Source organism: Carex rostrata, chromosome 9 (assembly GCF_964058835.1).
Source record: "Carex rostrata chromosome 9, lpCarRost1.2, whole genome shotgun sequence".
Lineage (NCBI taxonomy): Eukaryota > Viridiplantae > Streptophyta > Magnoliopsida > Poales > Cyperaceae > Carex > Carex rostrata.
The window spans coordinates 6,381,189-6,393,478 of NC_135926.1; the positions used below are offsets into that span (position 1 = coordinate 6,381,189).

Below are 12,290 nucleotides of genomic sequence, written 5' to 3' on the forward strand. Positions count from 1 at the left end.
TAGGCATTTCCACAGAGCGGCATGGGCATTTGGAGCGTGTATTGCAGCGATACCGTTCCTCAGACCAGTGATTAGTATCGATGCATGTTTCATGTCGGGACGGTACCAAGGTAGGCTGCTAATGGCATGTATGTACGATGCTGAAAACCAATTGCTTCCAGTGGCTTTTGCAATAGTGGAGAAAGAAAGCGCTGACAACTGGGGTTTTTTTATGAGATGGTTAAGGTTGGAAGTAATTGGAGATAATCGATTCTTTTGTGTCATATCGGATAGACATTTGGGAATTAAAGCCGTGTTTCAGGATCCAAATCTCGGATGGGATGAGTCTACCGATCAATGTGTGCATCGGTATTGCTCCCAACATGTTGCCGAAAATCTCTACAAGCACGTGGGCCGTAAGAGAGAGGTTAGTGACAGATTCATAGCTGGGGTGAACAAATGCAAACCTAGGAGGTTGCAGGAGATGTTACAAGACTTTGAAATTGGTTGTCCGAAGGCTATCGACTACCATAACAAGGTGGGTAAGAGGGACCCTAACGATGAAGACGAGCTTCCATGTCTAGAGAAGTTGTATAAAGCTTTGGACGGAGGCCACCGATGGGGGATAATGACAACAAATGGGTCAGAGTCACTGAACGCCGTGTTCAAAATTAGTCGGCGATTACCGGTTGCAGCGGTCGTGGAGGATACGTTCTATAAATTAAATAAATGGTTTTTTGAACGATCGAACAAAGCTCAAATGGCATGTCAGCATGGTCAGGTGTGGTCCGACAGGGTAACTAAGTTATTGCAAAAGCGTATTGGAAAAGGAAGGAACATGACTGTGATTCCTTATCGTGGAAGTCATGGGCTTTTTGAGGTCCTAGTTAAGGGTGAAAAAATTTCAGCAAGGCGTAATCAGCCGAGACTTGAGTATACTCGTAGAGATTTCGGGTATAGGGTTGTTGTTAAGGACAACAACAAGGTTGAATGTGAATGTCAGAAGCCTCAATTGACCGGCATACCTTGTTCTCATTTCATGGCCGTTGTCCGTGAAATGAGATATAATGAAAATTTATACGTCAACCCCTTGTACCGTATGTCAATAGTGGCACAAACATGGAGTGGACATTGGGAACCGAAAGGCAACCAATGTGAATGGCCAGTGTATGAGGGCCCAATAGTACATTCATCCATTCAGCATGACTCATATCCTGCTCCTGCCCCTGCTCATGCGTCTGCTCATACGCCTGCTCATGACTCTGCTCATCAGTCTGCTCCTGAGTATGCTCATAAGTCTGCTCCTGCAATTCATACATAGTTTTTCTTATCTACAAATTAAATTTTAAATCAGCTTGTAAGTTGAATTCATACCTGGCGCGCATTGGCACGTGATGATAGAGTATGCCCTGCGAACTCTCCCGGACGGATGTAATCCCTCCATTGTGAGCCATCATATAACCAGCCCGTCACTGGATCTGGGCCTTCAAATACAGGGCCTGGTGGTATCGGCTCCGTTCCCAAAGGATAAGAATCGTCGGATGGAATTTCCTCCCAATTACGTGGAACCCCCGCATCCTCCAGCATGGCAATAGCACGGTCTCCATAACCATTATCTCTGCAGAGGCACCAACCTAGTCTCATCTTGCCCTTGCCAATTGCACGGAGACCCTTCGTGAAAAATGCCCGTGTGCCATGTGCTAACTCTCCTATCCCACGCAAAGCCTGTACGTATATTCGGAGTATAATAAATGATATATAATAAAACAATCATAAAATTCAAAGTTAGAAATGTTTACATTTCGAACAAATGTCGATCCGCTGGGAATGTATCCAGACTTGGAGTGTTCGTCTCTTGAAACCGGAACATTACGATCCATACCCACCACGTGCTGGCCAAACAGGTAGACGGATGCCATGCAGTTCTCCTGGTACCATTTACGATATCTTAGGAGGTCATTTATATCCCACGGACGACCTACTTCGTACACATGATCTGCATAATGTGTTGCATCGTTTACATGCCGACGGTGCACTTGCGCCCAGTTGGCATTTCTCTTTGAGCCCGATTTCAACCTGTTTACAAGATTAGTAGAATAAATAAGTAAATAAATACTTTAAAATAAGTAAACCACATATGATTTGCGAATATTACTTGTGCAGCTCTTGGTGCTCGACTGCATCCTGGGGAAGCGGTGGCTCTATCTGTTGCCATCTTCCGAACTGTCGCATGCAGCGATCAGGATTGTGATGCTCAACAATCCAATAAAAAATAAGAGGACCGCGGTACAAGTAGAACGGCTGACAAATTTAGAGTTGCAATGTTAGGTACAAATTATAAATGTGATGACATAAATGAAAGAAATAATATGACTTTACTACAATGTACCTGATCCGCCCGGGTTGTTCTCGAAAGGTTGTGGTAAACAGATGCGTATGGCTGCCAATTGACCATGTTATCCGTCAGTTTCTGAATCTGGTCGCGAGGGATACTTGGACCGGAGGTTGCACCATGGGACGAGTTTTCCCAATTGTGTGGGCCTTTTCACATGTCAGCAAATGATGGACATGTATCTTCTGTTTCTGCGCCCCAATTCGGTTGAGATCCCGGTAACGGCCGATGAATTTGAAATCGGGTCCACGACCAGTGTTGCAGAAGCATGGTGGGACCATTCATGCTTTTGCATGAAGGACTGGATGCGAGGCATAGATTTCTATATAAATAAGCGAGAACAGCTCCGCCCCAGTTGTACTTTCTCGGCTCGTCCAAGTTTTCAATCATGCCGAGATACCACAGCGGTATTCCGTCCCCGCTACTGTCAGCAAACATTGTATTCCCTAGCATGTCGAGGAGAAATCCACGGACATACCTAACCGTCAATTTTAAAATGTGAGTACATTATTAAAAAATATAAAATACGAATAAGGTTGTAAATAAAAAAATACTAACCATTTCAATTGTTCTTCGTTCGAATCTGTTGGTAATGTTTTGAAGCGCTCACGGACAGCTTTTTTGGCGATAAGCATGTCGTACGTATCATTTCCCCTCTTCTTCATGAACCCCTTCACTTCATCATCTTTCGCCCCCAGCAACTCATACAGTCGGCCTTGAAAACTCGCCGAGTTTGTAAATCCCGTTATCGGCTCCCCCGTAATAGGCAAACCCCATAGACAACTCACATCCTCCAGAGAAACTGTAATATATTTGACTTGTCAGTAAGGAATCAAAAAAAAATATTTAAATTAGTTAATACCTGTCATCTCTCCGAATGGAAGATGAAAAGTGTGCGTCTCCGGACGCCACCGCTCGACAAGTCCATGAATGAGGGCCGCATCGAGGGCGATATCGGGCAATGTCGCGAGCTGATATAAGCCCATTCGAATTAAAAATGGTGCGTACCTCTCATTATACTCGCATTTGTGCCGATAATGTCTCACGTTTAAAATCTCTTTACTCTAAAATAAGAAAAAAAATTAATTACAATATTTATTTGATTACTTACAGAGTTATGAAAAATGAAATAAGTAAATGTTTACCTCCTTAGACGCCTCAGATATCCTGTGATTACCGTGAACTATCCACAACAGGGGGCTAAATCTATGCTTAAGTACTGGGTCTGCCATACTACAAAATTCGAACAATATTGTAAATCACCTTAAATTTTTTCAAATTATTCTACATCATTTTGGTATTTTTGTAAATTATTGTACATCATTTTGGTATTTTCTAAATTAATCAGACAATATTCTAAACCATTAAAATGAACTCATTAATTATATTTTAAATTAAAATTAAAAAAATTCAAATGTAAAAACCTGAATCGCAGATCCGATCGATCAGACAATCAGAGCTCCGAAAGGTACCCGAAAGGAAAAGAGATTCCTAAAAAAAAATTAAATTAATCGGACAATTTTCTATATTACTAAGGTAATTTTCTACACCATTTGGTATTTTCTAAATTATTCTAGACTATGTTGGTATTTTTTAAATTATTCTACACTATTTTGGTATTTTCTAAATAATTCTAGACTATTTCGGTATTTTCTAAATTATTCTACACTATTTTGGTATTTCTCAAAATTATTCTACACTATTTGGGTATTTTTCTAAATTATTCTACACCATTTCGGTATTTTTTAAATTATTCTACACCATTTCGGTAATTTCTAAACAATTCTAGACTATTTCGGTAATTTCTAAACAATTATAGACCATTTGGTATTTCCTAAATTATTTGGACATTATTTTAAACCATTTAAAATTAAATAAATTAAATAAATTAAATAAATAAAAATTACCTTCAAAAAACGCTGATGGCTGATGGGGACGGGTGGAGGGCGCTAGCGCCCTTTGTAGTCCACCTCTGTTTCCGTAAAAAAAAATTTCCGGAAAGAGCTTGTTTCCGTAAAAAAATTTTCCGGAAATAGCCCGTTTCCGGAAAAAAAAATTTCCGGAAATAGCCCGTTTCCGGAAAATTTTTTTCCGGAAGTAGCCTCTGTTTCCGGAAAAAAAAATTTCCGGAAAGGGTATATTTCGAGAAACGTTGCTGATGCGGTTATTTTTTTAAATTTAATATTAAATTTGGATATTAATAAAAAATTCGGGTAAAAATCAGTACAAATCATCAAATTTGAATATCATAGTCAATTGACCTTTATTTTTATTTTTATGTGAACAAAAAAAGATGAATGTCATGTCTTCAAACAAATTCTATTGATACATAGTAGACACCATAAGTTGTCAGTTTTCTTGGGCAGATATAATTTTGTAAAGATATATACGGGCATACAGCGACAGCGGCCATTTTTATTAATATTCTTAAAAAAATAGAAAATTTTAAAAATGCCCCTCTCTCTAATTTTTTTTCATACATGCCCTGACCGCCTGGTCCTGGGGCGGCCCAAAACAGCTAGTGAGGCGCCCCAGGGCCCGGCGGCCCATACCTTAAGTGAGGCGCCACCCCCTGGGGCGCCCCACTAGTCCTGTGATTTAAACGCATTTTCTGCCTCTGTCACTTCCCGATCTCAGACCTTCTCTGGAGGCGATAACTGGGGAAAATAGGTATGTTTTTTTAATTATAATAATTAGTAATTATAATTATAATAATTAGTAATTATAATTATAATAATTAGTAATTACTGTTCCAAATTTACTGTTGCACTTACTGTAGCGTACTGTACATTACTGTTGACATTTACTGTAGCGTACTGTACATTTACTGTTGACCTGTACTGTATCGTACTGTACATTATTGTTGGTATTTACTGCAGCGTACTGTACAATTACTGTAGCAATTGCTGTACACCTACTGTAGAAAAATTGTAATTTTTTTTAATTTTGTTTATTTATTTTTCAATTAGTCATTTATTAATGTACCCATTATTATGTCATGTAATACTTGTAAATTTTTTTTTTAAAATGTAGTTTGTTAAAGAAGAGATGTTAGTTGCACTGTATGTCGGCGGCAAGCTAGAAAGGGATGAAGATGGCGTGCATTACACGAAAGAAGTCGCATTTGGCTTCGAGATTAATGAAAATACCACATTTGAGGAACTGAAGCAGCTAATATACGAAAAGACATCTGTAAACCCCAACAGGTATGAAATAGAGTTGGCTACACGGATTGACAACTCACGTGGGGGGGGGGGGTAGACCTTACTTTGTTAAGTTTCCAATAACAGATGCCAATTTGTGGAGAGTTGTGTATACTCAATTTGTAGCTTGTGGGGTCCCGGTAATGGACATATATTCGAAGAGGGTTCCCCGCACGAGGGCTGGACCTTCAAGTTCGGCTGGGGCTGGACCTTCAGGTTATGACAACCAGGGGTACCATCAGCACTCCCCTTATGACCACCAGGAGTACCACCAGCAATCCCCTTATGACAACCAGGGGTACCACCAGGAGTATCACAGCCCCGGTAATGACAACCAGGGGTACCACAACTCCCCAGAAAATACTGAAGAGTTACCACTACCACCCAGACAGACACCCATAATCCCTAGATTTCCAACTATGCCAGAGTCAGGACCGGTACCCGTTAATCGAAATGATGTTGATGTTGATGTTGATGCTATTGATGCCGTACCAGAAAGAGAAATGGAAACGGGGGATGAATACCAAGGGGTTTGGGAAGATGATGACTTATCAGATGGTGATGCAAATGTAGCAGGGTTGTCCAGGGCAGAAAAATTCCCGATTAGAGGTCGGGGGAATAAGCATCCGGTTGCCACATTCAACGACACCACAGCTTTCGAAGAGGCAGACATTAGTTTCTTTGGTCCTCGTGTTGTATACAACAAAGAACTTGCCGCAGGGCAAGTTTATACCAGCGTAGACGAGCTTGTAAAGAAAATATATGAGACTCATGTTCACGGCAACTGGGAATGTATAATACACAAAAGGGACCGAACAAGGTTAGTTGTGCTTTGTTCAACTCACCCGCACTGCGAGTTCCGCCTTTTTGCAACCCCTGCGGGTTCAGGGGAAGCATGGATGATTAAGAAGTGCGAACCACCTCATACATGCAAGTCTGCGTCCACAAGGACAGACCATTCAAATCTGACAGCATCACTAATTGCCGATGCAATTGAGGAGGACATTAAGTTGGATCCATCGATGAGCATCAAGGCGGTGGCTATGACCGTCAGACACAAATACAAATATGTAATCCCAAAATACAACAGGCTGTGGAGAGGTCGTGAACTTGCGATTTGCAGGATATTTGGTAGTTGGAAGGACTCATATGGCTATCTGGCACCATTGCTCCAGGCCATGGCAAGTACAAATGTCGGCACCGTGTATGAGCGATGGCATGGCCCTTTTTTTGATAAAGACGGTGTACTAATAGAGGGAGCTAAACAATTCAAGGGCATAGCATGGGCTTTTGGTCCTTGTATCCAGGCTGTGCCATACATCAGACCTGTTATCAGCATTGATGCATGCTTCATGTCTGGCCGTTACGAGGGGAGACTACTCATAGCATGCGCATATGATGCTGAGAACCAGCTGTTGCCTTTGGCGTTTGCAATTGTTCGTAAAGAGGACGGCGAGAACTGGGGATTCTTTATGCAGTTTTTAAGAAGACGGGTGATTGGGGAAGGGAAGTTTTTCTGTGTGATATCAGACCAGCACAAAGGAATAAAATATGTTTTTGATCGTGAAGATTACGGTTGGTCAACACGTACTGGCCAGTGTGTGCACAGGTTGTGTATGCAACACGTTGCGGAGAACCTTTCCAAGGCAACCGGAGGCGACACGTGGGTTACTGATACATTTAGATGGAATTGCAGAAAGAAAAAGCCGAGAAGGGTGGTAGAGATGACTAGCAGTTTTGCAAGGGTACATGCATTTCAATTGTTTACATATATTATTGTACTTTAAGAAAACAATTTTTTTTACTACAATTGTTTACTTACATTATTCTATTTCCTTATTTTCTATGTAGTACATGCCAAAGGCAAATCTCTACTTAATGAAGGTGGGGAAAAATAATCCCCGAGATGTCAACGAAGATCCAGCATACGAGAAAATATATCAATCCCGGGATGGAGGTTGGCGTTGGGGAATTATGACCACCAACGGATCCGAGTCGCTGAATGCAGTATTCAAGCAGAGCCGGATGTTGCCTGTGGCTGCAATTGTAGAGGACACATTCTACAAGTTAAATGCCTGGTTTCAGGAACGGCGTGCTAAGGCCGCAGAATTAATAAGGATGAACCAGTCATTTTCAACAAGGGTGGAGGAGAAACTAAGACGACACAGAGACAAAGGTGCAACCATGACCGTGATCCCGATGGGTAACGATGGAACAGAATTCGAAGTGCAAAATCCAAATGAGTACGTTCCTACCACCCGTAAACCAGACGGCACTATGGCGTTTGTCAAGAGGGCTTGCAAGTACGTGGTTAAATTCGGAGATGCCAGGGCGGTAACCTGTACATGCCAAGGACCCCAGCTAAGTCACATACCCTGCAGTCACGTGATGGCGGTATGCCGAGTGAGGAACTACTGTGAGGATCACTATGTTGCTGACATGTACCGTACCGATTACCTTGCTTCCACTTGGGGTGGATCTTTCCATTCTTATCCTGATCAGCATGAGTGGCCTACATATGTCGGAGATAGAATATTACCTTCAGAAGGATGGATAAGAAAGGGAAGGAGGAGACACAAGCGTATTGTAATGACCATGGACGAGATGGGTGGTAGGCGACCGTCGGGAAATCGGGCTCGCCGTTCTGTTTCCAACAGGCGCAGGGCAGGTACGTAGAATTGTACAAAATTTATTTATGCTTTAATTATATTACTAACTGAATTGCATTGTTACATTTAGATGCAATAAACGAACACAACGAAAGAGAAAATGCCAGAGTTGTCGCTGAAGCAACCGGTAGAACACAACCCCCTCCTCCTGTAAGCCAATCATCTAGTAGCCAAGCCTCTACAAGTAATGCCGCACCTGCCACTGGTACCAGAAGAACTAGTCGTTTGTTAGGTTTATTCAGACGTGGTGGCAGATAAACTTGCTATTTTGCTTATGCGAATTGATTTATTTGGTATATGTGTATGTGTATGTGTATGTGTATGTGTATGTGTGTATGTATATGTATATGTATGTGTATGTGTATGTGTATGTGTATGTGTATGTGTATGTGTATGTGTGAGTTTTTTTGTATGTGTATGTGTATATATGTATGTGTATATGTGTATGTGTATGTGTATGTGTGTATATTATACATATAGTTCACCAAAGAAATAAAAATAAAAATTAAAGTTATAAAAATTTACGACATCACTTCGTAAATATATCAAATATTATATTTTTTGGCATACACATACACATATACATAATATTTTATTTTTTGACATACACATATACATAAACCCAACACTTTTTTCAACAAAATTATTCAAATCAAAATACTAAGATTTCTCAAAAAAAAAAAAAAAAAAAACCAAATTACTAATGGGGCGCCCCAGGGGGTGGCGCCTCACTTGGGGTATGGGCCGCCGGGCCCTGGGGCGCCTCACTTGGTGTTTTGGGCCGCCCCTGGTCCAGGCGGTCAGGGCATATTTAAAAAAAAATGAGGAACAGGGTTATTTTTAAAATTTTCTTTTTTTTCAGGGATATTAATAAAAATGGCCGCAGCGACAGAGAATACGAATTTCAAACTAGAAATATCGTCACAAACTTTCTTCTTTGTATTTAACAATCAATACTAGAATATATATTTGATCACTTAATTCAGCGATGACAAGTTTTGTCAAATGCGAAAATCTATTTAGAAAAATAATTTCTAAAGAAATTGAGGGGATTACGTTTTATATATAAGAAAAAAAATAGTCTTTTCTGAAAATGACATGTTATATTAGGGTTGTACAAAATCACTTAATATAACTCGCTCATAACTCATTCGCCAACTGCTCGCTTTAATTCGCTCATTTACAATTTGAGTCAGTTCCAACTCGAGTTGTCTGACTCGTTTAATAAATGAGCTAAGTTTGAGCATACCCCAACTAGCTCATTACAACTCAAGTTATACAAAATTCGTGACAATAAATCCCATGCCCTTCTAAATAACTCCTAAAATGTTGTTTGGATTTTTTTTTATTTTGTTAGTTGTTTTGTTAATTATATTTGAATTGTTTGTGTTTAGATAAATTCTTACTAAATCATTGGAATTGTTTTTGTTTAGATAAACTCTTACTAGTATGTACTATAACTAAGAAAATTGACTGATCAAATGAGTTGTGTGCCAACTCGAGTTGGTAATGAACTGAACTCGAGTTGGTTTTACAACTCGTTATTAACATCCTAACTCAAGTTGACTCGCTTATTTATTAAATAAGTTGAGCACGAATTGGAGGTAACTCATTTGCATCCCTATGTTATATATTTCCGGTATTACACGAAATTCCTAATAGAAAGGTCACAAAAATTATAGCCTATATAATACTATTTAATTCGAATTGCCATGTATTATATTGCATTGCATAGACCATTCATTGTCTTAATTAACTTTAATTACAATATTTATTTATGAATGAGTCTATGGTACTATATATGCATAGTATGGATTTGTCTGTACGGATCAATATCTTTGTTTTTAAAATTCTAACGATCGATCCAAACCGTTCAATATGAGAAACGGATCAATATCTTTGTTTTTAAAATTCTAACGATCGATCCAACCCGTTCAATATGATTCTCATATGACTATGTATCTTCATACATAATTTTATACTTTTTTGAATTTTTTTTACTATTTTTTAAGATAGATAGAAAATCATTGTTTTTGGATGGTACCAAATTTTCAGATCAAGTGATTTCCTATCTTAAAAAATAGTAAAAAAATTCTAAAAAAATATAAAATTCAATTCGCAAGTACATATTCATATGGGGATCATGTTGTACAATTCATTTTATCGTTAGAATTTTGAAAACTAAAATATTGATCTGTATTACGGACTAATATGTACTATGCACAGTACCATAGACTCACTCTTTATTTATCATTTGAAAGTGTGGACCGAACAATTTATTATATTAAAAACATCGACTTTTGATTGAAATAGAGCTTTATATTATTAATTAGAGTAGAACTAGGGTGTTCTTAAGTTTACTGAGCTCTTTAGTGAACTCAAGTCTAAAATTCATCAAATTGACTTTAAATGACGAATCCAAACTGTTGAAATCCACCTACTTTACGAGTGATACGTTTACATGTGAAAATTTTAAACATTCAAATTAATTTAGTATAAAGTCAAGTGGTCAAAAAAAAGTTCAAAAAATAAATGCATTAAAATTAATTTATTAACCTTCTAATTTTGACTGATTAACTTTATACTAAATTAATTTGAATGTTTAAAATTTTCACATGTAGACACATCACTCGTAAGGTAGACGAGTTTCAACGGTTCAAATTCATCATTTAAAATCGATTTGACAGGTTTTAGACTTGAGTTCACCAACTTGGTGAACTTAAGAACACCATTGTTCTACTCTATTAATTAATTAAATATATATTTTTGTTTTCAGGAAAATATAGTCATTGGATGCAATAGATTAATATTTTGTAGATTACAGTGAGATATAATTAAAAATCATTTCAAGTTTTGTCCGCGTCTTTTACTATCGTTTCATTTTACAAAATTTGCATTTTATTAGTACAATCGGAAACACAGACATGCCTCATACTATCTTTTATCAGTAATCGTTTTACTAAGAATTCACAAATTTTCAGATGATCTTAACATCCCAACTTAATACACCATTTTTTTTTACTGAAATAATCATGAATATGACACCAAAATTACCAACCATAAAAGTAATGGACCCAATAGATGCCACTAGGTTTCGACCTCCAATTTCCAATATTAGGTGAAGCAGATAACTGGCAATTAGACATAAGTTCCTGATAAGACTCATGCCAGCATCTCTAAATCCTGCGCATCAGAGATACAGTCTAGTTGATTTGGTCAATAATATTTTCATCAAATTAATGGAGAGATAGAGATCTATTTTGTTTTCATGTAATTTGATTGGGAGTCTTTTTGTTGCGTTAATTCTGTTATTCAAAATGCTGGTCTATGATATATTATTAAATTCTTGGAATATGTGATATGCATTTTCCCTCGCAATTACATACATAGGGAGTGTAAAATGGCTGAAAGGTAACTTTCTGTTAGGTTTTCTTTTCATAAACGAATACAGCCGACAACATATATGAACTTTTTCAATCTGCATGAATATTATGTGAACTATGTAAAACGCTGTTATTTAAGAAAGGGCTGTACAGATCTCAGTCGATATAGAATTTCGAATCTACAATTTGGAATGAAAAAATTTGTCTTAATTACTATATTGTAATTAAACTCACTATTTTTGTAAGTAACAAGGAAATACAAAATTACTTGTTAAAATAATCTGAATATACACATTACTCATGTTCATCGCTAGTAATTACAACTAGAAGTGATCTCCAAAAAAGTGTTGGAAACTCGAGTAGGATGTTGGGTTTCAATTTAATTTCAATCAATCAATCCCTATCCGAATCAAGATTCATGTATAGAAATAAATTCAAGATAGAAATTACCACTAGTTTGATGAGGCAGAACAACAGAAGCTCTTCTCAACGCTAGCTGTAATCTTTTCTCATGTCACTTGAATGTCAAATGTGCGCAATAATAGTAACCATATCTCTACTAATATCCACATGAACAAGTTAAAAACAACTGTTAGTCGGTGTAACGGCCCCTTTTTCTCTCATTTCTTTCCTTTACAGTTTATCGAATTTAGGGCTTATATGC

At 38.1% G+C, this 12,290-nt stretch overlaps 1 protein-coding gene across 1 annotated transcript; it reads left to right on the top strand.

Annotated features, from left to right (window-relative positions):
- Positions 1-4,903: 4,903 nt before the first annotated feature.
- Positions 4,904-9,114, top strand: LOC144559917 (uncharacterized). Its single transcript, XM_078309086.1, has 5 exons — positions 4,904-5,041; positions 5,405-6,755; positions 6,882-7,319; positions 7,426-7,620; positions 9,106-9,114. Exons 2-5 carry the CDS (start codon positions 5,718-5,720, stop codon positions 9,112-9,114), a joined length of 1,680 nt encoding a protein of 559 aa, XP_078165212.1. The 5' UTR covers positions 4,904-5,041; positions 5,405-5,717.
- Positions 9,115-12,290: the final 3,176 nt, after the last annotated feature.